General features: G+C 42.3%; 1 protein-coding gene and 1 pseudogene across 10 annotated transcripts in view; both read left to right on the top strand.

Moving 5' to 3' along the window:
* Positions 1–4540: 4540 nt before the first annotated feature.
* The window catches only part of Bfar (bifunctional apoptosis regulator), a 41709-nt gene continuing 19814 nt past the window's right edge, over positions 4541–26435 (top strand). For 6 of the 10 annotated variants that reach the window (XM_055597697.1, XM_055597694.1, XM_055597699.1 and 3 more), the window contains exons 1-4: positions 4541–4785; positions 21185–21521; positions 25110–25314; positions 25924–26108. In XM_055597697.1, the coding sequence (XP_055453672.1) occupies positions 21259–21521; positions 25110–25314; positions 25924–26108 (653 nt within the window). In that variant the 5' untranslated portion in view covers positions 4541–4785; positions 21185–21258. Of the gene's footprint in view, positions 4814–5524; positions 5613–21184; positions 21522–25109; positions 25315–25923; positions 26109–26435 lie in introns of all 10 variants that reach the window. The other 4 variants (XM_055597695.1, XM_055597700.1, XM_055597692.1 and 1 more) reach the window with 3 other exon arrangements.
* Positions 10014–10930, top strand: LOC129669447 (periphilin-1-like; annotated as a pseudogene).

Genomic DNA, 26435 nt, shown 5'->3' with positions numbered 1-26435 from the left:
CTGCGTCAGAGCTGCGTCACGACAGGGGCGGGGCCGAGGTTGAGGCCCTCCAGGCTAGCAAGCAGTGGCCCTAATGAAGGTGAATTATGTTGGTTGGAGATTCTTGTTGATCCCTCACCAAAGCCTTTTGATGGACTGATGAATAATAGATGATCTTATTAAGCTCGTTGAGTAAATCTAATTTGGTCTTCCGGAAAATCTCGCAAGAAGTTGATTATAACATTTTGTTTTGTTTTTATTGTTTTTTGGAACAGGGTTTCTCTGTTTCTCTGTGTAGCCTTGGCTGTCCTGGACTTACTTTGTAGACCAGGCTGGCCTCGAACTCACAAAGATCCTCCTGCCTCTGCCTCCCAGAGTGCTGGGATTCCAGGCATGTATCACCGGGTCCGGTTTTGTTTTCAAACTTAGCTCTATTCATGAAGTAACTTGGTAATGCAGCCAGCCAATCTTCCTAAATTTTAAATTTCCTGGGATTGTGTTGAAGGTCATTCATGACAAAGTATGTGGGTTATAAAGAATTATATTAATAAGTCTGTATAAATAACTAGTTGGTTTGTTGTTGGGTACAGAAAATTCAAAACAGGGTCTTGCTGTGTGTTAACCATAATAAAACAGTAGTAATAATATAATAGAAATCAAGGACTGTCAGTCCAGGAAAGGAAGTGGACACATAATTACCCTTCAGGAATGAGATTTATTGAGAGAAAAAATATGAGACCATAATGGGACCTTCTAGTGTGACAGAGAATGTTAGACACAGTATAACATGTACATGAGGCAGACAATGTCTTTAAAAAGAAAAAAGAAAAAAAAGGGAAAGGCTTGCCTATAAAACCTGGAGAGGTGGGGCTAGAAAGATTTCTTAGTGGTTAAGACCCTGCATTGCATCGGGACAGATGGCACACTCTGGAGGCAAAGGCAGGAGGGTCTCTGAGTTATAGGCCAGCATGGGCTACAAAGTGAGTGCAGGACAGCCAAGGCTACACAGAAAACCCGTCTCAGGAAGATAGGAAGATAGATAGATAGATAGATAGATAGATAGATAGATAGATAGATAGATAGAATTAAAAAGTTGGATGTGAGCCTGGCATGGTGGCACTGATTAACCAGATTCTTGGATTTTCCATTTATAGCTAGTCATTCTAGAATTATCTGGACTGCAGGCTGTAAGTCATTCCAATAAATTATATATGTATATAATATAATTTATATATGTGTGTGTGTGTATGTATGTATGTATAGAGAGTCATTCTGTAAGTTCTATGACTCTAGAAAACCCTGACTAATATACTTTGTCTAAATAAACAGATAAACTGACCACTGTCTTAAAGAAGCAGACTGGTATTCTAATGCTATAAAGGCCTGGTTTGTCTGGTATTGCTTATACAGCCAAAGTTGGCTAACAGTAACCCTTCTTCCTCAGCCTCCTAAAGATTGGAATTATAAGTATGTGCTACCACTCCCAGGCTAATGAATGTATTTCTATTAATAATAGAATTTCAGAGTGGGAATATAAAATAATAGTAGAGATGCATAGTGGTGATGTCTTTACACAATATGAATAGTGCCACTGAATATAAAGCATGAATATAACATGCTTTGAAAATGTATGAGTGCAGCCAGTCATCGGTGGTCCATGCCTTTAACTTCAGCACTCAGAAAGCAGAGTGCAATGTACATAGTAAAAATAACACCTTTTAGACATTTAAATAGCTTAGTCAGGAACCTTCTGATACTCAAGGCTGTACCTGATAACTAGCACTCAATGACATCATTCACTGAAGATAACTACCACATGATGCCCACTAGATAGTACATAAGCAGAGACCAAGAGCAATGTTCTGCTCTGCACTTCTAGAGAAGACAGCACCTTGATCTGCTCTGTGGCTGGAGGGTGTCCCCTGGACCTCAAATTGTAGACTTCTGTTAAGAGACTGGACCTTCAGCTAAGATAAGTTGCACAGGTGATCAGCCTTAGGGAGATAGGCTTAGGACAATAGTTAGGAATTGAGTGTTAACCTTGTATAACAACCCTCAGCATAATAAAACATAACTTTTGTTGTACTAACCGCCATACATATCCAATTAGCGTACTTTTAAAAAAACTTTTATTTACATTTCTTATATCTTTTTCCCTACTCCACCCCAATTCCTTCCAACACCCCAACAGCAAGTGGGCTAGAGAAAGAGTTTGTGAGAGCAGGGGAACAGTTCTCTTAGCTGCTTCCTGCTGGTTAGGGTTGTCAGGTTCCTTGGAGCCAGTTCAATCCTTGTTTCAGGAGATCTCCAACCTCTTTTCTCAGTGCATCGACAGCAACAGGAGCCGGAGGGGAGAAGCCGCCACAGCCTTGTTCTTCCTCGGATCTTCCACACTCTCTGGGCTCTGGCATTTATTCTCTCTTCAGAGTCCTCAGATTTAAACTATCTGCAGCTGGCAAAGAGCTCTTCTCAGAGTCCACATGAGGCAAATAGTTTGCTGCTGTGGACAATCTGAATCAGTCCCACATCCCACACTTGGGATTAAAACAAAAACATGTTTATATCCACAACACATATCTTCTTTCTCTAGACACAGAGGCAGGCAGATTTCTTTGAGTTTGAGGCCAGTTTGGTCTACAGAATGAGTTTCAAGATAGCCAGGGCTACACAGAAAAACTCTTTCCTATCTCAAAACAACAAACAAAAAGGGTGAATATAGTGGGACACACCTGTAATTCAAACATTTGAAGAGGTTGATTTGATAGGATCTTGAATGCAAGTCTAACCTGGGCTGTGTCTCAAAACGGAAAAAAAAAAAAAAAAAAAAAAAAGCTGGGGTTTTTGGCACATGCCTTTAATTCTAGCACTCATGGAGGCAAGAGACAGGTGGATCGCTGTGAGTTTGAGGCCAGTCTGGTTTACAAAGCAAGTCCAGGACAGCCAAAGTTACACAGAGAACCCTGTCTAGAAAAGCAAACAAACAAAAAAATACTTAAGTGGCAAAATCTGTTACGTATCTCCTATCACAGTGAGGAAAAAAGCTTACACACTTGAAAGATTATTCTCTAGAAAGTAAGTTCACACTCTCTCGTGCTAGTACATATCATTTTTACTCTACCAGTTTGAGAGGAACAGCCTTTTTTATTCATTTAGAGATGGCTGGTCTCAAACACACTCAACAGCTAAGGAATGGCCTTGAAATTCCTTATTTTTTTTTTCTCATTTTGGTTTTTTATTTGAGACAGGGCTTCTCTGTGTAGCCATGGCTGTCCTGGACTCACTTTGTAGACCAGGCTGGCCCTGGAACTCACAGAGATCTGCCTGCCTGACTCCCAGAGTGCTGGGGTTACAGGTGTGCCACCACACCCAGTTTGTTTATATGCTACCGGGAATCAAACCCATCTCAATGTTGTTAAAGATGCTAAACCTGAGAATAAAGAGGAGAGGGATATACCTGGGATGGGCCAGCTGGCTGTCTCACCCTTAACGGAACTTAAAAGAACAGTCCCTCTTGGCCTCCTTAAGTCCCTTTTGTTATTGTTTTGTTGGGTGTCTCACTATGGCTTTGAATTCATTCTCCTGAATCAAGCCTTTGTGTACCACTATTCCCAACTGCTCCTTTTTTTTTTTTTTTTTTTTAAATTCATTCACTATTCATTCACAGGGTTCTGCCTGCATACCAGAAGAGAGGGCACCAGATCTCATTATAGATGGTTGTGAGCCACCTTGTGGTTGCTGGGAATTGAACTATTGAACTCAGGACCTTTGGAAGAACAGTCAGTGCTCTTAACCTCTGGGCCACTTCTCCAGCCTGAAGAGGTAAGGTATTCACAGCTGTGAGAGAGTTGTTAGAAAGATACAACGAAAGGGAAGGAACTAGAATAAGTACATTTCATGAGTGGGGTTGCAAGCAGTTTACATCAGATCTAAAAAACAAGAACTTGTTTGTTTTGTTTTTGTTTTTTTGAGACGGGGTTTCTCTGTGTAGCCTTGGCTGTCCTGGACTCACTTTGTAGACCAGGCCAGCCTCGAACTCAGAGATATCCAGCTGCCTCTACCACCCAGAGTGCTGAGATTACAGACATGCACCACCGCGCCTGTCTCAGGAATTTATTCGTAATTACAAACAGAAACCTTAATCTGCACAGTATAATCAGGAATTTATTAATTACAAATTGAAACCTTAACTCGCAAGGACTTAAAATAGGACATAGGAACATATTCTTAACTGTGTTTTGACTACCTACCCTTAACCTAAAAGTTACATTGTTCCTGTTTTGCGCTCACAATGTCAAATAGATGGAAAACACAGTTCTCGACATATTCATACCAAGTGGGTAGTTGCGGGCTAAACCTGATAAAGTCGTTTTATTCCAAATTCTGACTCTATAAACTTTAAACACTGCTTCTGGGGTTTTCTGCATGTGAAGATATGATTTATTACGGTGCATGCGGGGCACCGTGAGAGAATTATTTTGGTGTCTGAACAAAGATAGCTCATCTAAATACAAGGACACGTTCCAGCTGACACTTAACAGAAAAACACCTCCCAACCCTCAGGCCGCGACTTCCGTGCTGGCACCAAAGAAAAGCGGAGGCACGAGTCGCACTAGTGCGCATGCGCCCAGCGTTCCCTGGGTCAGCCGCTCTAGGCAGCGGGAAGGTCGCGCGGGGTTGCGACTCTAAGCATGAGAGCGGCCTCTCCTCTATGGTCGCTTGAGTAGCGTACTGTCCGCCCGTCGGCCTAGATTGCTTCCGGAAGCTAAACCAGTTGCTTTTCCTCTGCTTCCGCGGGGGTCCTGGCGGGTGAGTGGGTCCCGGGACTGGTGCTGAGGTGAGCTTCGGCACGCTGGGGTGGTAACGGCGCGGCAGAGCGCTTGGCTTGTGAGAGTGCGGCGGGGAAGGCGGAACGGAACGCGCTCCCCGAGCCGCGCTGGCGGGGTGGGCCCAGGCTCGCGGGCCTCTCCTTGCCCGTGCCTGGACGCTGCTGGGCAGCGGAAAGCGTCCCGGCCGGGCCGCAGAGCGCAGCTTGTCAGTTCCCTTTCCCTTCCGAGGCGAAGACCCTTGCCGCCGCGCGCCTCCAGTCCTCGCCCGCTTAGGGGTCTGGGTCAGAGCCACTCGTCCCCGGTGGTGGCAGAGAAGGGAGTCTTGCTTCCACGCCTGCGGCCTAGGGATGCCCGCCACATCCGCTAGATCGAGGCACCTTCCTGTCTCTAGGCATAATGGGAAACGCAGAAAAGGGAACATCAAACTCCAAAGTGACACTGGGGCTGACCTAGAGCTTCGCTCTTCCCATGACTCAGAAATCTTGTGCTAAGGGGATCGTGTGTGTGTGTGTTTGTGTGTGTTGAGAGAGACAATGTGTCTAACTGGGGATCTTTAGTTAGGCGAATGCCTAACTTTGAAGAAAAGAGTAAGTGGGAGCCTTGTCATGTCCCTACAGTCGCCGTTAGGTCCTACCTACGGACGCTCATTGGTCTGTCCTTGGTGGCCTCAACGTCACACCTGAAAAGCCAATACAAAGGAGTTTTTCTCTCATCTTTAGGTACGGACTGCACGTGCCAGTGAAGTTTTGTTTGTTCTTGTCACTGCTATTTTGTTAACAGCCGGAAGTATCCTGATCCAAGTGCTCGGTATATGCTTGGGTATATAGCCTCCATAAACCTAATGGGAAAACTATACCGCGGGGCTGCTGGCACACTCCCCCCCCCCCTTTTTTTTTTCCTTTCCCTCTAGCGTTCAGATAAATGCTAATCACACTGTAGCCAGCATTCAGTAAAATGCGACTGTTAGTAATTCTATTAATATCAGTCAGTCATTCAAACTTTTTGCTTATTTATGGACTCAGTTTGACATCGAACACAACAGTCTTTTAACGTTGATACTAGTGTGGACTGTTAAATGGGAAATAATGAGGCTCAAGGAGAACAAGGGGTGACCAGGTTTGGGAGCACAGGTTAGCCTTACTCTTAAGACTTAACTTTGGTTTGGGGTTTTGTTGTTGTTTTGCTTTTTTGAAACACGGTTTCCCTGTTGTTGGTGTTTTGTTTTGTTTTTTTGAGACCGGGTTTTTCTGTGTATCCTGGCTGTCCTGGACTTGCTTTGTAGACCAGGCTGGCCTCAAATTCACAGAGATCCTAGTGCTCTGCCTCCCAGAGTGCTGGGATTAAAGGTGGGCACCACCACACCCTTTTGCTTTTTATTTTGAGACAGGGTTTCTCTGTGTAGTCCCAGGCTGTCTAATAACTCAAGACCAGGCAAGCCTCAAACTCAAAAAGAATTCGCCTGTCTTCGTAGTGCTGGGATTAAAGGCACATGCCACCATGCCTGGCTTGTTTCATTTGTTGAGAAAGACTCTGTGTAGTCCAGGCTGGATAAGAATACCCCTATGGATTTCTGATTTTCCTGGCTTTCTGAATCAGGTAACAGGAAATGCAGAAGGGAGAAAAATGAAACTCTAAAGTGACACTGAGGCTAGAGATTTCCTCCCCTGATTTACAAACACATGACTCAAATCTAGACTTGTGCAAGAGGTAGTTTTCCCTGAATGCTGAGATAATAGTTGTGTGCCACCGTGCCCTGTTTATACACGGCTAACGATAGAAACTATTAGGCAAGCACTCTACCAAATAGTCCAGGAAATTAGGTAACACACAGATAAACTTTACACAGCTTTGTAGAGACTGGAATGGTTAACTTGGGATTGGAGTATATTAATCATCAGACAATTTGGATCTTGTTAGTGGATACTTTTGGCTCAGAAATCTTAACAGGTGAGAGTGTAATGATCCATACAAGAACATTATTGACAACCATGTTAAGACAATTAAAAGTTTTAAATCCTTTTTATTGTTGGCTAGACCAAGAGGGGGCTTGTGCCTGTGAAAAAAATCTCTTCCTGCCCAAGCTCAGGGATAGTTTTTAAAGGCACAACCTTCAAAGACCTTAATTTACATCAAAGTTAGATGAGGGTCAGAATAACCCTAAACATTTATTCCTGGTAGAGCATAACTGCCTTGGCAACAGATAACCTCAAATGTTTTGCCGAGGCAGTTATGACCATTGGGGAAAGAAGGCAGAGAACAAACACAAAATACAGTCAAAACAGGATGACATTACCCTGATGTCTTTTCAGGAGGAGTACAACCCCCCCCCAAAAAAAAAAAAAAAACAACCAAGCAGCAGAAATTTACAGGTGGGACTATAGTGGTCTATGAACAGAGTATAATCGTTGTAATAGAGGTAGTGTTTTCATGGAACCTGCTGTGTGCTAGGAATTATTCTGAGTTGTTTTATAATAACCTCTTTACACTAACTAGTATTATCCCAATTTACAGGTGATCCAAAGAAAGGTAAATGACTTATCTGATAGCATGCAGCTAGAGTTTGTGTTATAAGTGAAAATCTTAGTTTGACAGCCAGACATGGTGGTGTCTTAGCATTTAGCAAGGTAAGGCTTGTGGCACAGACTTTTAGTTCCAGTTCCTTGGTAGATGAAGGCAGAAAGATTACAAGTTATGTGGATTGGGGCTGAAGGCTACCACCTCTATAGTAAAGTATGTGTGTAGGAGTCACAAAATCCTGGATTCAGTTGCCAGCAGTAGAAATGTTAGTTTGCTACTTGACCAAGCAGATTCTTCAGTGAATATCTCACAGCTGTAATTTTTGCCCTGTAGTAGGGAGTGTTGTTTTGTTTTGAGACGGTTTCATGTATCATTTGCTGGCTTGAACTCTAAAGCCAAGGATGACCTTGAAATCCTGGTGGTGCTGCTGTCATTGGATCCAGTTTAGTGGGGATTTTGAGCAATTTGATGGCAATTTTGCTCTAAAAAGATGATTCAAACATTGAAAAAGAGATTCACAAAAGAGAAGCATTAAGTTTTACTTTAGCCATACATAGTTAGATATAGTTAGGCATTTACATGTAAATTACATGTAGTCCTAAATTTTCAGGTTCATGATAATCTTGTGAAGGACTTGTTTCAGGTACATTGTCAGGCCCATATCCATGGATTGCAAATCTGCAAATTCAGTAGTGGGTGAAGGAAAAGTTCTTAAGTTAAATTTTAGCTCAGTAGTATATTGCCTATCTAGCATGTACAGTGGTCCTGAGTTCTGTCCCCAGCCCTCTAAGAAAAGTCCAGGAAGTTCTAAAAGGCAAAATTTGAATTTGAATTTGCCATATGCTAAACACTACGCTGCTTAGGAATGAAGCTATATGCAGGCATGCACACCCTTCATTAGCTTCCTACCATTTCACAGACCCTTAGTCTCTCCAACGCCCTGGACATTGTTTGCCTGCTATTTTGCTCATGTACTCTTGGCCTACCGTGGTTGCTTGTATAATAAGCACATATAAGAGATGACTAAGAGAGAGAGAGAGAGAGAGAGAGAGAGATGACTAAGGGAGTCTGGTAGTGGTGCACACCTTTAATCCCAACACTCAGGAGGCAGAGGTAGGTAGGTGGACCTCTGTGGTGAGTTCCATGGCAGCCAAGGTTACATAGAGAAACCCTGTCTTGAAAAACCAAAGAGAGAGAGATGACTTACATATATAGAAGACAGTGCATAGGCCACACGTAAACTGTCCTTGCCCAGAAAGAACCTGCAGATCCACAGATTCTGGCACATCTGGGAAATCCTGAAGCAGCTGCCAGAAGAGGACTGTGTACTCCTCTGCCTTATTCTCAGATACTGTAGTTCAAGGTTCTCACAGTATTCTGATGAAGGTATTAAGAGCTACACTGATACAGAGTCAGATATTTATTTGCTTCAATTTTCATCTGCAAATATTTAGAGCCCCACTTTATAGCTGCTCAGAGATATAATAGGATTCTGTGGCTTGACTCTTGAATTCAAAGAGTCCAGGATTTGGAGAAACGAAAATGTGGCTAGAATATTATGTGCCAAGTATAGAAATGAAGTCAGCAAGTGCATTTTTCTTTTCTAAGTAGTAGGTGGAACTCATAAGAGAGCTGCTGTGCTGTGGGAACAGGCTACAGAACCTGGAATCTCTTGCCATATTTCAATCATGTCATTAATTCTGCCCTTGCCAGGATTGAGAGTGAAGATACAGTAGATTTGGCATTTAAAAAAAAAAAAAAAAAAAAAGTCTTGAGTCTATAATACAGATTTTCTGATACAGATTTTCTTGTTTTTAGTGAAGTGGTTCTCAGCCTATGACCAATTTAGGGGGTGAATGACCCTTTCAGGGGGGTGGCCTAAGACCATCAGAAAACACAGATATTTAACATTAATGATTCAGAAACAGTAACAAAATTACAGTTACAAAGCAGCAACAAAAATAGTTTTGTGGTTGAGGGTCACCAGGACATGAGGAACTGTTTTAAAGGGTTGCAGCATTAGGAATGTGGAGAACCATTGTTCTAGTAGCTTAATACACAAAAATAATACTGACCTAGTCACTACTGTTAGTGACAAGATTAGTCAGGAAGTCAGTAACTTTACTCATTTTTTTTGTTTATTCATTTCTTTCTGATTTTTTAAATGAAATAGCTTTGGCTGTCCTGAAACTTAATATGTAGACCAGGCTGGCCTTGAAGATTGATCCTCTTGCCTCTATCTCCCGAGTGCTGGAATTAAACGGTGTGTGCCACTACACCTAGCTGTGTCTGATTTATATAACCAGCTCAGTATTAGGTGCTTAAACCTACTACGAAGAGATTCAATACTTCTTGAACCTCTTGGTACCTTTTTAAAATTTTATAAATCTATAAAAGGTATGTACTGACCTTTCGGAGGTTGTAAGATGCCCATTGTAACTACAGAAAATAATGCAAGCCAGTTTATACTTAACTTTTACTCTCTAGCACATAGCAACCAGACCTCTAATTACTCCTGTGGCAGCCTGAGAGCCTGCATCCTGGAACCTGGAGCCACCAATCCACACTGAAGCCAGTGTCTCCTAGTGTCCAGCCTATCTAATGTGCACATGAATTTTGAGGCCATTATCTCAGTGGCCATCAAGGGAATGTTAGGACTGTGTTGGTGAACTTGTGGCCAGCCCAACCTTCCATACTTCACACTCCTGTTATCCTTGATCACTGTCCAAGATCAGTGTACAGAATAGACAAGATGTGGTCAAACACGTCATGTGACAAAGGACCCCAGAATGCCCGCAGTGACAATTCTGCCCTGAGGAGAACAAGAGATGGTCTTTTTGCAAGCCAACAGCATGAGTGCAGGGACATGAAAGATGCCTTTAGAAGACAACAGTCTCCCCATAAAAGGACTTCTTGTTTTTCAGCAAATCAAGTGTAGGTCGAAAGGATCTCTCATATAGCAGATCTAGATCCAGCGGAGGCACTCTTCAAAGCAAAGCAAACAGGATTCATCCCATGGGCCATACCTTAGGAAGTCCAAGCATGCTCATTCCTCCTACAGACGGCACATTGAAGAAGAGCCAGGAAGAGATGAAAAGAGACCTGGCCAGTCTTTAAAAACATCAAGACACACACACACATCAAGTTATTCAGCAGTTCCTTCATCAGAAACTTTAGACAAACTCAAAAGGTTTGATGAAAAGGGACTTTCTGAAGCTGCAGGTAGGCAGGCTGTAGAAAAGCCATATAGGGCAGATGAAAGTGACTTAGCTAAAATTTCTGAGTTTGAAGCTGGTTACACAGAACCTAAATTACTTATGGATCAGCTGCAAGAACCTGAGTCAAACACAACAGATGGTACAGAATTATATGATGACCAACTAACCAATCGCCTTAAAGCAATAGCATCAAAAACCAGGGAAATTGAACAAGCCTATTGCCAAGACTGTGAAACCTTTGGAATGGTGGTTAAAATGCTGGTTGAGAAAGATCCTTCATTAGAAAACTCCATTCAGTTTGCACTTAGGCAGAATTTACATGAGATAAGTGAGCACTGTGTGGAAGAGCTCAGGCAGTTCATTGCAGAGTATGACGCTGCTGTTTCTTAAGAACTGGTGCGGTAGCAGAATCGTGGTTCTTGGTTGTCAGTCCAGAATTGCATAAATATATTCCAAATATGGAACTTTTGTGATTAAATACTTCAGTGTCAAGTCAACATCTATTCACAAATTCTCCACCTGTAGAGGCTCCTGGTTCATATACTCACCAGTGCTCACTTGTTGTCTGAGCCTGCTGGGGAGCAGCTCTCTGCACTCACTCGTGTTCTGCAGTCTTCCAAGTACATGAATATATGGCCAAGTGTATTTTGTATAGTTAGAGCTTGAGCTTCTTAGTAAATGGTAGCATGTAAAAATGTTAGCATTTGAGTTGTGACTTTTTTAATGGCTTTAGGCTTGTTTTCTTAGGCTTTGTTGCTTCTATTAAAATTTATCCAATATTATAAAGTATATTTTCTTAATAAACTGGTACTTTGGTATCCTAAGAGAATTAAACTCTAATCTGATCCACCGCAAAGCTATAATCCCAGCACCAAAATGGATATTTCAAACCAACTATTATTAGGGCATGTGTTACTTGGTAACATCTGTAAGCTTTTGGTGTGTGGGGGGGTGTTTTTTGTTTGTTATTTTGAGACAGGGGTTCCCTCTATATCCTTGGCTATCCTGTCCTGTTTTGTACACCAGGCTGGCTTCGAACTCACAGAGAGATCCACCTGCCTTTGCCTCCGAGTGCTAGGATTAATGTCACCACACCTGGCTCCTCTTCTTAAGCTTTTTGTTTTGCATGTATTGTTTTTTTTTGTTTGTTTGTTTTGTTTTTGTTGTTTGTTTTGGGTTTTGTTCAGTTTTGTTTTTGTTAATAGCTTGGTGAGTTGTTGAACAATAGGTCCTTGAATATCTGCCACAGAGACAGCAGATGACAGGCTCAGACTGATGCCCTTCTCAGTCCTCCCTTGTCTTGCCCAACACAACTTAAGGCACTAAGTTCAGGGAACAAACCAGCATCTAAAGTAGCATGCTGTCCTTATCCTGGTGACCGCCAACCTTCTCCAGAAACAGTGTTTGGAATTGGAAAAATACAATGTTTTAGAGAGAAACTGAAAATGCTTCTATTAGTGGAAGACCCTGTTTGACTGTCTGCAGGATTCCACTAACATTCTGTTCTTACTGCCATTCCTGACCATTGCCTCACTTAACTTGAGCATATTAGGTTTTATTTAGTAGTCACAAGAAATAGATGGATGGATACTTTCTGGACTTTGAAGTATTCTGCCAACTTTTATCCTAGACTAGGCCTGCCTTCTTGATTTAATTGTGAATGTTCTCTGTAGAATATTGGACTCACCCTAAGAGTTAACAATTCATGTTTCAGTTAGTATTAAATCCTAACTTGTTTTTCTCACCTGAGCCATTGCAGCATCATGGTGTGGATTAGATGATAAAGGAGTAAATCAGTCCTTTGAGCTGCTACTTATTATTAAATGCTTCTTTGGGATAGTGTCTTTATGATGACATTCTTTAAATTGAACCATGATTTTTGTTTTCATTTTTTAGGTTAAAATACAAAATAATGGCAGATCATGGTTTACAACTGAGCTGTTCTCATTACTGATTGGCTTCCATTTTCTCAGCTGTAAAGTAGAAATGAAAATAGTGCTTTTCCCATTGAACTGGTGTACCTTGTAGATTATGAAGTCTCAAGAAGCATCAGCCATTCTTTTTATTTTCTTGTTACTAGATAATGAGTATGAGAAGAAACAGTCTAATCAGAGGCCCACAGATGCCAAATGGCTTTTTTCTTTTTAAAAATTTTATGTGTGTTGTTTTGTCTGCATGGATGCATATCTGTGTATGACACGCATACAGTGCCTGCAGAGGCCAGAGGAGGATAGCAGATCTCCTGAACTTGAATTACAGATGGTGTGAACTGCCATGTAAGTGCTAGAATCTTCCCCTGGAAGAGTAGCCATTGCTTTTAACCACTGAGTTTTGTTATTGTTGCTATTTTACTATAATTGGAGAAATTTGGGGGACTGGGGATTGAGATAGGGTCTTACTATGTAACTGTGCCTGGCCTAAAACTCATGTCAGCTAGGCTGGCCTCATTCACTTGCCTCTGCCTCTTTAGTGCTACAGTTAAAAGCATGAACCATTAATCCTGGAAGATACATTTTTAAATGATTTCTTACTTGTTAAACTCAAAATTATTGCATTAAATTGGTCATGATTGTAAGGCCTTTAATCCACCCCTTAGGATGAAATAAGAGGATTGTCATCACTTAAAGGTCAGCCTGAGCATGAGATCCAGTCACAGTCAAAGAGCTTGCTCTCTGCCTCCTGTAAAACATAAAGGAAACTACTTTAATCTTCAACATGCCCTTGCTGTGATGTTCTTACTCAGTATTTATGGTCCCAGAAGCAGTACAATCTAAAGACCATAGATTGAGCCTGTGTCACCTCCTTTGTCCACCACTATCTTCTTGCCATCAAGTCCCATACCCTGAAAGCACAGCCACAAGAAATAGGAAGTAACCACCAGCTAGTATAGCCTCAGAACTGCCAACAAGATGGCAGATGAAGTGTCTGAGAACCAACAAATAGTGGACAAAGACTCAGGTGCTTGAGAGAGGGAGCTTTAGTCTTGGGTGTATGTGTGCCTAGAGCAAACATTGACCAAATTATGCAGGGTAGCTCCAGTTTTCATTTTGGGAGGGAGGTAGAGGCAGGCCTAAGTAATCTCATCTTTAGACAAGACTGACCTTGAAAGGGCAGCATTCCTTAGCCCCCCCAGTACTGGTATTATAGATGTGAACCATCATACTCCAGATGATGGCCTACAGAATAGCTCAGCTCAAAAAATTCCTTGCTGAGACAAGGTTTCTCTGTTCTGGACTCATTTTGTTGACCAGGCTGGCTTCAAACTCACAGAGATCTGCTTGTCTCTGCCTCTCAGAGTGCTGGTATTACCGCTGCTGGCTTGTTTTAAAGTAAGTCTGGTTTTCAAAGAATTAAAAGGGTATTGGGTAAGGCAAGAGGAAGAGATCTGGAGATCACAAATAAAGTAAGAAGGGGAGATGATGGTTGGTTGGAGAGAGATTGTTAATTCAACCAGGCAAGAATAACACCACTTCCACAATTTTGAGCCAAATATGAAACAAGCATTAATTAAATACTGGCCAGGATGATGGACCATTCTGGTGTTTCCAGGAAATGGTGATGAGTCACATTTTGCAGAGGCTTATAAAAAGCAAACCCATAAAGCTGCATATTTCCCACCAGATCCAATCAAGGGCAAGCATACACCCTGATGTGCTTTCTGCCTGCATACCTCCCACCTGTGACCAAGCACATCCTGTACAGTTAGGTCAAACAAACTTGTTTAGGGTAGTGAAAACATGTGGCTAGTTTTATATTAAACAACATCCTCCAACATCTCGGGAAGTATCTGTCTTTGGGCAAGTGGGCTTACAAAGGGTAGAGGCATTTCTGTTTTATGACTCTCTTAGGCACAGTCATTAATTAAAACTTAAAAACATAGCCAGGCATGGTGGTGCATGCCTGCATCCCAGCACTCTTGAGAGGCAGGTAGGAGGATCTCAGTGAATTCAAGGCCATTCTGGTCTACAAAGAGTTCAGGACAGCCAAGGCTGTATGGAGAAACCCTGTCTCAAAAACAAATAAAACAAAAAACCAACAACAAAAACTGAAACTTTGGCTCTTACAGTATTGCTGAGAGACTAAGTAGTAGTGACTTTGCTATATGGGCAAGTGACAAAGCAAACAGGCAAGAGCAGTGTATAGGTGGCAAGTAGCCCTCCAGATATATACGTGAGGACCAAACCAACTTAATAAGAGGAATAGACATTCATGTATCTCAGGTTCTTTGGTAGCAAAGCATCATTGGGGACATTGTGTGTATCCTAGAATACGTTTTCTTTCAGAGATTTTCAGATAACTATATTGTACCAGTTAACTATGGCTCAAAAAAGTAGGGGGAAAAAAATCATATTGAAATAGGCATGGTGGTGTATACCTCTAATAGCAGCACCCAGAACTGGAGATTCCAGCAACGGAATAGTCCTGGCCAGTATTTAATTAAAGCTTCTTCACATTTGGCTCAAAATTTTGGAAGCCATCTTATTCTTGCCTGGTGGGATTAACATGTTTCCAGGAAGTTGAAGCCTAGCTTCGGTTCCAATATGAGACCTTTCACAAATCAAAAAGATGTAGTTTACACATATTTTGGAAGGGCCCAAGTAATCAGAGGCTAATGTTTTAAACACTTTGTGGTCCCTGCCCTCAGATTATCCCAAGCGTTTCATACATGCTACACAGAGCAGGCTTCTGTAGCCTCCCACAATAAAGCAAAATGGAGGTTGTAACTAGAAAAGTGTGTGATTGTCACTTCTCAGCCTGATAGTGAACCGAGACGGAAAAACTTAACAGAACTTCAAAAATGACTGTTCCAAGGCCAGTTATCCTAGAAACAACTATATACACAGCTTTCAACTCTTCAAGGCATCCCAGTAACGCCAGAAACTGAGAGCTCCTGGGAACTAACAGCGTTAAGATAGAGGGAGGGAGGGATGGGGGGAATTTTCTCACCTTTCTTGGGCAACTAATGAGGGTCACATTATGGGACTAGACACAGTTTCTACAGCTTTACATCTTCTGTTTTGTTGTTACTATTTTTAAGTCAACCAGAAACCTCCATTTTTGTGTGAAACTGTTATGCCAGGTTCATGGGACCCTCAGAGACCACCAGGAGATGACTCGATGCAATTGCAAGAGAGCTTTATTACAAGAGCGATCAAACTTGGGACCCAAGTCTCACTGGCGCAGCAGTAGAAAAGTGGGACCCCGAGCTCTGAGTGAACAGGATTTTTAAAGGGAAAGTCTGTGAGCCGGAGGTTTCTATGGCAGCAAGCAGGGGGGCACAAGCCTTGGCATTACAGAATTGGGTGAAGTTTAGCAGGATGGGGTGACCTTTTCTGAGGCACATAATCACAATGGCTAAGGCATATAATCACAATGACTATTTTTCTAAACCATATCTGAAACACTGGGGAGAATTTTCCCACCCGATTCTCAACCGATTCTCATTGATTATTGCCAGGGAGTTTGTCTCTATTTTCTATGAAGCATTTATTCTGTTATATTTCCTGGAGGCTGTTGCTAGGAGAGTTAACTTTGTTTTCTGCCAGGTGTACATTCTGTGATATTTCCTGGTACCTGAATTCAGTTCCCAGTCAAGATCTTTATTTCAAAATGGAGTTATATTCAGGCTATCTTAAGGTCTTCAAAACCAAATTGATTTTAATGTTGCCAAATTGACTCTGTGAGAGACAAGAAATTATGTAGCCCAGGATGGCCTTGTATTGTGTGTCTGGAGGATGACCATGAACTACTAGTTGTTGCACCCAGTTTTCGAAACCCCAAAAGACCACTGACCACACCAGGAGTTAGAAATCGTATGCAAAAGCAAAGAGCCTTTATTTCAGGCTTAAGCTCAGGCTCCCAGCATGAAATAACACATCAGTCAGAGACTAGGAGCCCTGAGCCTAGAAAGCTGGGTTTTATAGGGTTTTTAGCAAGGGGAAGGGGCCTCCAGACTTGGCGGTTACATAATTGGGTGACATCCAGCAAGAGCAAGCTTGTTAGATAGTGATTGGTTAGAGGCAAGCTGTAACCATCTGGAGCAATGATTTTGGTAACCAGAATGACAACATGTAATTGTTTTAGTAACCATAGGACAACCATTGTTTTGACCTGCAGCTGGTTTCAGGGTAGGCACATTTTGTGGTCATTCTCAGAAATGTTGTGTCTTTCTATAAGTATAACATGCTTTTCTGTAGCAGGGTTAAGTTTTAGGTCACGTATAAAAGGAAGGCCCATGACAAAATGGAGTCTGTTATGTTCAGGCCCTTCATAGTCATCCTGCTGCCACCTCCCAGAGTTTCTGGGATGGCAACTGTGCGTGCCCACACCCACCTTCAAATTTACTTTTAAAACCAGCTGGAAGCTGGGCTTGGTGGTGCACACCTCTAGTCCCAGCATTCAGAGGCAGAGGCAGGTGGGTCTGTGGAAGCTAGGCTAGCTTGGTCTGCATAGTGAATTCCAGGACAGCCAGGGCTACGTAGCAAAACCCTGTCTCAACAAAACAAACAAAAACAGTTGGGGGCTACATACTGAGAGCTTGTTTTTAAAAAATGGAGGGGCAGGAGAGGAAAAGACATCCTAAGAAAGCCAGCAAGTTGTAGACCAGATGTTGCTTAAGCATGTTGGTGGCTACTGACAAAGGCTAATGTAGGAAGGAAATGGTTGCCACTTGGCAGTAATACTTGGTCATTGTGAAGGGCCCCTTCTGGTTCATTCTAACCAACTCTCAAAGTAGGAGAGTGTAATTTGTAAAGACACTTATCCTGTTGGTAAAATAATCTTTAATCTTGTCTTGGTAGTCATCCCTCCTGAGAACCTAACAATTCTCAGGCTGCCATGCAGCAAATGCCCATTCCATGCACATAGGAAGGCACAGAACTCAGACCTGACTTGCCATCTTTAAGCTCCAGTTGAAGACCCTGCTGTTCATTTGGAAATGCCAGCTTTTTGGAATGGTTCAGTTCCTGTGCAGACTCCTAGAGTTTTGCTGCACTCTCCCATGGGCCAGCCTGCCATACGCTGTTTCAGTTGCTGATCAATAGGCTTTCCCACACTCAGGTATACCTTACCATTAGTTTTGAACTAGGTAACTAACATGTGTAGTTTGATCAGTATCCTGTGAACAAGAGGACACTGGAAGTGTGAGTGGAAAAACTTCCCTGAGCTCAGCTTTGTCCATGTCGCCTCACGTCTTCTTCAGGGCCTTTGAGGTGAAAGAAAGACGGGTGAAGGGCAAGGTAGCCTTCTAATGAAGCTTCATTGAGAAGCAGCTCACTCACAGTGATTCCGGTCTGGCCACATTAACAGAACACACTGTAAACATCCTCAAGTGTAGGGGAATTTGAATTCAGAATATGGCTGCTCTGGCAAGAGATCATATACAAAGACCTTCTAGGTCTGTGTGATTTAGCTAGAATGGAAATACACCTTTAATCCAGGAGTCAGAAGCATGCATATTTCTGGGTTCAAGTTCCAACTAGAGAAAAGCTTAAGTCCAGATGCAGTGCTACACACCTTTAGTCCCAAACTTTAGTTTGTAGAAGGAAGCACCCATATTTGAAAGTCACGTCTAATTGAGTGGCAGAAAAAGTGACCAGAAAGATTTGAAAGAATAGGATACGCCCAACTCTCATGAGTAGAGAGGAAGGGAAGCTACTTAAGGGGCAATGCAGAGAGGGAGAGGAAATTTTACAGGGACAGTAATAGAGAGACAGATTGCAGAGAGAACAAGCTAGACATAAGTGAAGACAGAAGAAGCCAGAGAATGAGAAGGAGCCAGGAGATTAGATCAGATTGCTGGAGTTAATTTGAGGCCAAACATCGATTCAGAGGTCAAGAGAGAAGCCATATTGAATAAATCAGCTGGGAGAGGAGTTTGAGCCAGAACAGCTGAGTTGAACCAGCCAGCTAATGAGCTCAGAAAGCACAAGAAAGGGTGAGTTTATTAAGTCAGGCATGGTGACACACACCTTTAGTCCCAGCACTCAGGGAGAAAGAGGCAGGCAGGATTGCTGTGAGTTTTAGGTCAGCCTTTCTACATGACAGGCCAGCCAAAGCTACACAGAGAAACCCTGTCTCAAAAAGCCAAGACACAAAAGTGTCCCATGGGCCAAACACGGTCTAGGCTTTAGATTGTGCAGAGGCTTAGAAGCTTCCAGGACTAGGCCTAGGTTAGCAAAAAGAGGCAGTAAGCCTCCCAGACAACAATTGAAACAGGGGAATAAAAGTTATTTTTTTACACTCAGGTGGGTAGGTTTTTCAAAGAGGCCTTTTATGTATTGCCAGGGCAGCAGGATGTGTTCAGAGCCACAACACTAGATCTTGTAATTTGAGTGTCACAATTAGATTTTGTTGTTCTTCTCTAAAAGCACTGGTTTCTTACGCATGGAAATAACTAGTTCACACAGGAGCAGAGAAGAACCTGAACTGAGGGATGCATTGTACAGTTTGTGGTAGCTTCCAGGGTTAGTTGTCTGTGGCAAGGTTTTACTATGTGGCCTGGTTTTTCTTGAATTTGTGATTCTACTGCCTCTTCCTTCTGGGTGCTGCATTACAGTTATGAACCACTATACCAGTCACTTTTAAGATTTTGAATTTAAGCCAAGTGTGTTGGCACATGCCTTTAATCCTAGCAGTTCTGCCTTTACTTAATTCAACTCCTTACAAAGTCAGTGTGGTGGCTATCAACTGTTTCAGATGGTGGTGGCACATGTGTTTAAACCTGTTTCAAAAAACAAAAAAAAGGAAAGATTTTGAATTTAAATTAAAATGAACCTAACATAACTTCAAAATGGTCAGGCATAGTAGTGTATAAGTGTAACTAACCCTGGCACTCAGAAGGCTGAAGCTACAGGCTTTTGGTCAGTTTGGGAACAGTATGAACTACATTGCAAATTCTAATCTAAAAGGCAAAAACCAAAGTGAAAGCTGGGTTCGGTGGGACACGCCTGTAATCCCAGCACTCTGGGAGGCAGAGGCAGGCAGATCTCTATGAGTTTGAGGCCAGCCTGGTCTGCAAAAAAGGGTGTCCACTTAATTTTTTGACACAGGGACTTAACTGAAATCAAGTCAGCTATACTGATTGGCCAGTGAGCCCCAGGGATCTCCCTGTCTTTGGTTCCCTGATAGTGAGATTATAAACCTGCATACCACCTTGCCTAAATTTCCATGGGTGCTGAGGCCCCAAACTCATGCTTACATGGCAGGCACTTTAATGATTGAGCCATCTCCCCTTCCTCTTAATTTTTAATTTATTTTCTTAACATTCTACGTTTTCTTCACTGTCCCACAGGACTTATCCCTAGTCCCTGCCTTTTGGTTTTTGCCTCCTTAGACCCAGACATTAATATCTTGTTGGAATGAATGGTAAATGTCTCCCAGAGTTTTAAGCATTTGAATTGGTCCCAGTTAGTGGAGAGAGCTGTTTGGATAGGTTTAAGAGGTGTGGCTTTGCTAGAGAAAGTGTATCACTTGGGGATGGACTCTTAAAGTGTGGCATCACAGCTAGTTAGCTCTCTGCTTTGTGCTTGTGGTTCAAGGTGTGAGCTCTCGGCATCCTGGTCCAGTCCTGATGGCTGCTGTTTATTGCTATGCTTCCCTGCCATGATGGACTCTTGGTTTTGGGGGACAGGGTTTCTCTGTGTAGCGCTATGCTGTTTTAAAGATTTATTTATTTTATGTATACAAATGCTCTGTCTGCTTGTATGCCTGCATGCCAGAAGAGGGCATCAGATCATACTATAGATGGCTATGATACACCATGTGGTTTGTGAGAATTGAACTCAGGACCTCTGGAAGAGCAGCCAGTGTTCTTAAACACTGAGCCATATCTCTAGTCCCTGGCTGTTTTCTAGATCTCTTAAAGACAGTAAGAGATCTATAAGTTAAAACATAACTGTGTAGCCCTCACAGCTGGTCTTCTACTGGAGGCAGTTCTCCTGCCTCAGACTCCTTGGTGCCAGAATTACAGTTGTAAGCTACCATGGTCAACTTTTATTGTTTTGACATGGTCTTCATATGTTTTCAAGCTAGTTTCAAACCAAACTCCTATAATCCTCCTCAATTCCTAAACAGGTGTACATTGTTTGTTAACATGGTGTCTCCAAACTTAATGAGGAAGCCCTTGTCTTTGTGGCTAGTGTGGTGGCAACAACAAGACAAAGAAACTTAACAGTAGAAGTAAGATGTGCCCTTTGCCTCACGCCTTTTTTGGGTGTGGGGTGCTGTTTCTGATTTTATTATTTTGAGATATAGCTCAGCTCAGTTGATTGAGTTCGGTCTAGCATGTATGAAGCCCTGGGTTCAATCCCCAGCCTCACAGAAACCAAGTATGGTGGCACACACCTGTGTTCTTAGCTTCCAGGAGCTTGAAGCAGGAGGATCTGGAGTTTGAGGCCAACCTAGGCTATATGAGACACCCCCCCCCAAAAAAAAAAAAAACTTTGTAAGAATTACGTGTTGTTGTTTTTTTAAGATTTATTTATTTATACAGTATTCTCCCTGCATGTGTGCCACCAGGCCAGAGGAGGGTGCCAGATCTCATTATAGATGGTTATGAGCCACCATGTGGTTGCTAAGAATTGAACGTTACTAGAATGACATACACAGCTACTATTCATCCTCTCTTATTGCTTCTCCCCCTAGACTTTATTATGTATTACAGCAGTGTCCTGAGTATGAAAGGTTCTATGTGTGTGAATCCCAGAATTTGCTGAGAGATGGAGGAGCCTCAGAAAAATGACCTGAACATTACCAGGCAGGAGGAAGATAATCCTGTCAGAAGCACCAGCCCTCAGATTTCTGTTAGTGAATTTTCCTGCCACTGCTGTTATGACATCCTGGTTAACCCCACTACCTTGAACTGTGGCCACAGCTTCTGCCGGCACTGCCTAGCATTATGGTGGATATCTTCAAAGAAGACAGAGTGTCCAGAATGCAGAGAAAAATGGGAAGGTTTCCCCAAAGTCAACATTCTCCTCAGGTAACACTGGATTCTGTTGGCAGCATGGATGTGCAGCATGATTTCTCTGTGTGAACTGCTATTTGAAAAGGAGCAGGCTTAGGGTAGATCATTTAGGAGTTTGGAACCAAAAAACCAGATTCCCCTCTCCTTCCCTCCCTCCCTCCTTCCTCCCTCCCTTCTTCCCTTCTTCCCTTCTTCCTTCCTTTCCTTCCTTCCTTCCTTCCCTTCTTGTTTTGTTTTCCTACTTGTTTGTTTTTCTAGACAGGATTTCTCTGTGTAGTGTTGGTTTTCTTGGTCTCACTTTGTAGACCAGGCTGGCCTCAAACTCATGAGATCCACCTGCCTCTGCCTCCTGAGTGTTGGGATTACAGGCATGTGATACCACTGCCCGGCCAGATTCCTTTTCTTATAAGTAATTGTCATCTGTTCTTCTGTTTTGTTTAGTTTTATTTATTTATCTTCTTGGTGAGGTCTCAACTATACCACGCCTGGCTGGCATGAAACCTGCTGTGTAGATGAAGCTGGCCTTAAACTCTCAGAGATAGATCTGCCTATCTCCTGAGTTCCACTCCCATTGCCCTTTCCTGTTGCCCTCTAAACACATCTTGTTCTTTAATTTTTGATTATGGGTCTCACTTAGCTCAGGCTGGCTTCAAACTCACACTGGTCCTCTTGACTACTTCCCAAATGCTGGAGTTATAGGCACAGGCCACCATGTCTAGCTGATTATTTTGTTCAGCTGTTGTTGTTGTTGTTGTTCAGCTTTTGTAGGAAGGAACAGAAATAAATTTCTGGTTATGACCTTTGTTTGTATCCTCTATTCTAGAACACTTCTTACTTATTTATACTTATGAAGAAACTGATGAAACTGTAGGATTAGAATGTAACTGATGCTAATTTTCATAATCTGTAAATAAAACATGGCTGTCATTACTTGGTGGAGTTTCTTTCACAACCAGCCACCAATTCTTTCACATGGCTGGTTCTTCCTTGCTTCCATGCAATAGGTCCTTTCCAATTTTTGTTTGGTTTGCTTTGGTTTTGGTTTCTTTTTATTTTTTGTATGTGTGATGTTTTACCTGCATGTATGTATGTGCATCTTATTTGTGCCTGCTGCCCAAGAAAGTCAGATGAAGGTATCAGTTCCCCTAGAACTGAAATTCAATATTCCTGTGTGAAATTTTCAAAAACAAAACTAAAAAGAAACTAAGCCAGGTAGTGGTGGCACTCTCCTTTAATCCCAACACTTGAGAGGCAGAGGCAGAGGCAGAGGCAGAGGCAGGTGGATCTCTGAGTTCATGGCCATCCTGGTCTACAGGGTGAGTTCTAGGATAGCCAGGGCTACACAGGGAAATTCAAAAAGCCCCCCCTCCCAAAACAAAACAAAACAAAAACCCTAAATGTTTTTAAAAGTGGGAAATAACACTTCTGTCGAAAACAAAGAAACAAAAAACTGGGAGCTGGAGAGTTGGCTCAGAGGTTCTTCTAGAGGTCCTGAGTTCAATTCCCAGCAACCACATAGTGGCTCACAGCCACCTAGAATGAGATCTGGTGCCCTCCTCTGGCATGCAGGTATACAAGCAGACAGAACATTGTAGATAATTAATAAATAAATCTCTTAAAAAAAAAAAAAACTATAGAATACTCTTCCAACTGAACTTCATCGTTCATTTCTGTAAACTATTTTTTATTATGATAGCATAAGCCATACACATATATACGTTTATATACTTTTAATTTTTGTTGGATTTTTGAAACAGAGTGTCACTCTGCAGCCCAGGCTGACCTCAAAACCACAAAAATCACCCTATTTGGCTTCCTGAATGCTGGGGATACAGGCATTAACAGTCATATCTAATGTCTTAGAATCCTTTCCTTTTGCTGCAGAGTAATTTCAGTTATGACTTAGTTGTAATTTCATTCAGTTTTTTAAGTGTTGAAAGTGGCTGGGGAAGAGAACTCAGGAGCTAAAAAGCACAATCTACTTCTCCTGCAGAGGAATTGGGTTCAGTTCCCAGCACGCACATGGCAGCTCACAAATGCCTGTAACTCCAGCTCCAGGTATGGTACCTATACTTACACTCAGGTACATGCCATACTGGAAATAAGTCACCTGTACTTATACTCAGGCACACACACGTGAAATAAGTAAACCTGTAAAACAAAAGAATGCCTTTTGAAGAAGTGCTTGCAGGGGCATAAAGGGCATCTAGGAGCTCAGTCATCCTCAGTCATCCTGGGGAATTCAAGGCCAGCTTGGGCTGCATGAGACCCTCTTTCAAAAATAAAAAATAAAAACAGATACTTTTCAATATATGTGCTGATGGAAAAATGCTAGTATTTTCTCATAACAATGGTATATTATCAGTGTACATTGCAGTATTACTGTTGTCATGTCCTAAATTATCCAGCTTGACACTGAGTGGGCCAGTAGGCACATTTATAAAAATATGTATTCTACTAAAAGAATTCAGTAGTATATTTTAGGCTCACCAGGTAATAGTACTTGCCACTCAAACATGATGTCCAGAGCTGATGATAGAACAGAGTCCTGAAAACTGTCATCTAACCTCCACTGTTGTATGATGTTATTAAAATTTATTATTGATTTATCTTCTAGTAAAGCTTGCTGTTAATCTTAAACAGCTGTATAACCAAATCACCACACAGAGACTGGGTTTTTAGTTAACCTAGAACACAATGCTGGGCAATATTTACTCCCTCCTAAACCTCTAAGCCCTCAGTTTCCTAACATTTAGATTTCCCACATTATACTTGCTTTTTGTGAAATCTTAGGTCTGGTTCATGCTCCACGTCTTCCAAGATCTCTCCTCCAGCTCTGCTCCTAGCTCTCCTCTCCCCCTTCTCCTCCTCCCACTCCTCTCTCGCCTTCTGTCCTCCCCTCTTTCCTGTCCTCTGGCTCCTCCCTGCTCAACATTGTGTCCAGTTGCTTTATTTTGTTCCTGTTTACACAAGAGTTGAGACAGGATGCTTAGAATGAGTATCACAATACAATATTCGGATTGAAACCAGAGAGTTGGGGGTGGGGTGGGGGAGAAATCAGTATTTAAATGAACAAGGGTAAAGTGTGTACATTAAAAGAAAACATTAGACCAACACTCCACATATGCATGACCACACTCACATACACATTGAACACATATATGCGCAAAATCATTTTAAGTAATCATTGTCGGTCTCACTGTGTCACCCAAACTAGCCTGTAACTCTAGGTAGATCAGGCTAGCCTGGAACTCAGAGTTCTACCCTAGGAGTGCTGGGATTATAGGCATGCACACCACACTGGCAATGTCAAGAGCTGGACTGTAATTCAGAGGTTAAAGCACTTTGCTGCCATACATGAGCCCTTAAGTTCAGTCCCTAGTACTTCCAGGAAAAAAGACGTGTATCTAAGCATTTCATTTGTCCGTTTTCTTGATGGTGGGCACATAGATTGTTGTAGTTTTTCCTTTTATCATAAAGTAAAATTCTTTGCTGCTCTTCTGGGCACCTATGTGGATTATGAAATGTTTGTATTAGTGGGTATAGTTTCTGAATGCTATATTTTGTCGAACACCTGTCCAGTGATTTCTCTCTTTTCCACAGGGATGCCATTGAAAAGTTATTTCCTGATGCCATTAGAATTCGAGTTGAAGACGTTCAGCAGAATAATGACATAGTGCAAAGTCTTGCAGCCTTTCAAAAATATGGGAATGACCAGAGTCCCTTAGCTCCCAGCACAGGGCGAATGAATCAGCAGAGAGGAGGGGGATTCTTCTCCGGTGTACTCACAACTTTAACTGGTGTGGCAGTAAGTATGGCTGTTTAATCTGCACCCTGCGCCATCCCCAGTTGCCTCTGAACTCAGTTCTCATGTCACTTAAAACAGTTGATGGTGTGATCATGTGTAACTTATTGTAGACATTAAAATTGCATTGCATCTTGGCCACAGAGGTCATATAATAGTCATTGGCTTGGTAAGTGTTAGCTCGATCCTATTCGGTCCTCTTCCTGTCCTGTGCAGTAGCATCATGATGACTTCATTTTAGAGCTGAGGAAAGGGGCAGAACAAGACTGAGAAACCATAGCTACACTGATGCTAGACTCTTAAGAGCACACATGTCCTGCTGGTGCAAAGACTTCTTAAGTCCAGTCTTCTGAAAATCTTAACGTTTCCCCATAGAAAAGATATTTGAATTGGTGAGGTAAGGGATACAACTGTTCCTGGGCTGTCTCCCTTTTACAGATGTCTCTGCCCAGACATTAGCAGAAGTGAGCGTGGAGGTGTTGTGGCCTCACTTCTCTACGACAGAGGCTGTCTTCTTTCCTGAATAGACCCAGCATCATTTCTCAGACCCAGCCCCTTCCTTGCCCTGCCCCATACTCATACCCTCAAAAAATGACTTTTCACTTCTGACAGCCTGTCTCCTTTCAGGTCATCCTACTTGTGTATCACTGGCGCAGCAAAGAATCTGAGCATGGCCTCCTGGTGCACAAGGCTGTAGCCAAATGGACAGCAGAAGAAGTTGTCCTCTGGTTAGAACAGCTGGGCCCTTGGGCCTCTCTGTACAAAGACAGATTCTTATCTGAAAGAGTAAATGGAAGGTGAGGAAAAAGTCTGGCTTACCAAGGTAGGCATGGTGTTACATGCCTTTAATCCTAGAAGCAGACAGATCCCTGTGAGTTTGAGACCAGCCTGGTGTAACCATTAAGTACTAGGCCAGCCAGGGCTATATAAAGAAACCCTGTCCAAAAACAAAACAAAACAAAACAAAAAATTCTGGTACACCAGACATGTTTATAGATGGCTTTATTGAGTTACATTCTACTGGCCACAAATCCTTCCTTGTAGGAGTGTATAAACGTGGGTTTGTAATGTCTTCACAGATAAATACAACCATTCTACAGATATGTACATCTAGTCTACCTTTA

The sequence above is a fragment of the Psammomys obesus genome, unplaced genomic scaffold, assembly GCF_907164565.1.
Source record: "Psammomys obesus unplaced genomic scaffold, mPsaObe1.curated_primary_1811, whole genome shotgun sequence".
Taxonomy (NCBI): domain Eukaryota; kingdom Metazoa; phylum Chordata; class Mammalia; order Rodentia; family Muridae; genus Psammomys; species Psammomys obesus.
Note: the sequence above shows the minus strand (reverse complement) of the source record. Positions and strands in the feature narration are given on the sequence as shown.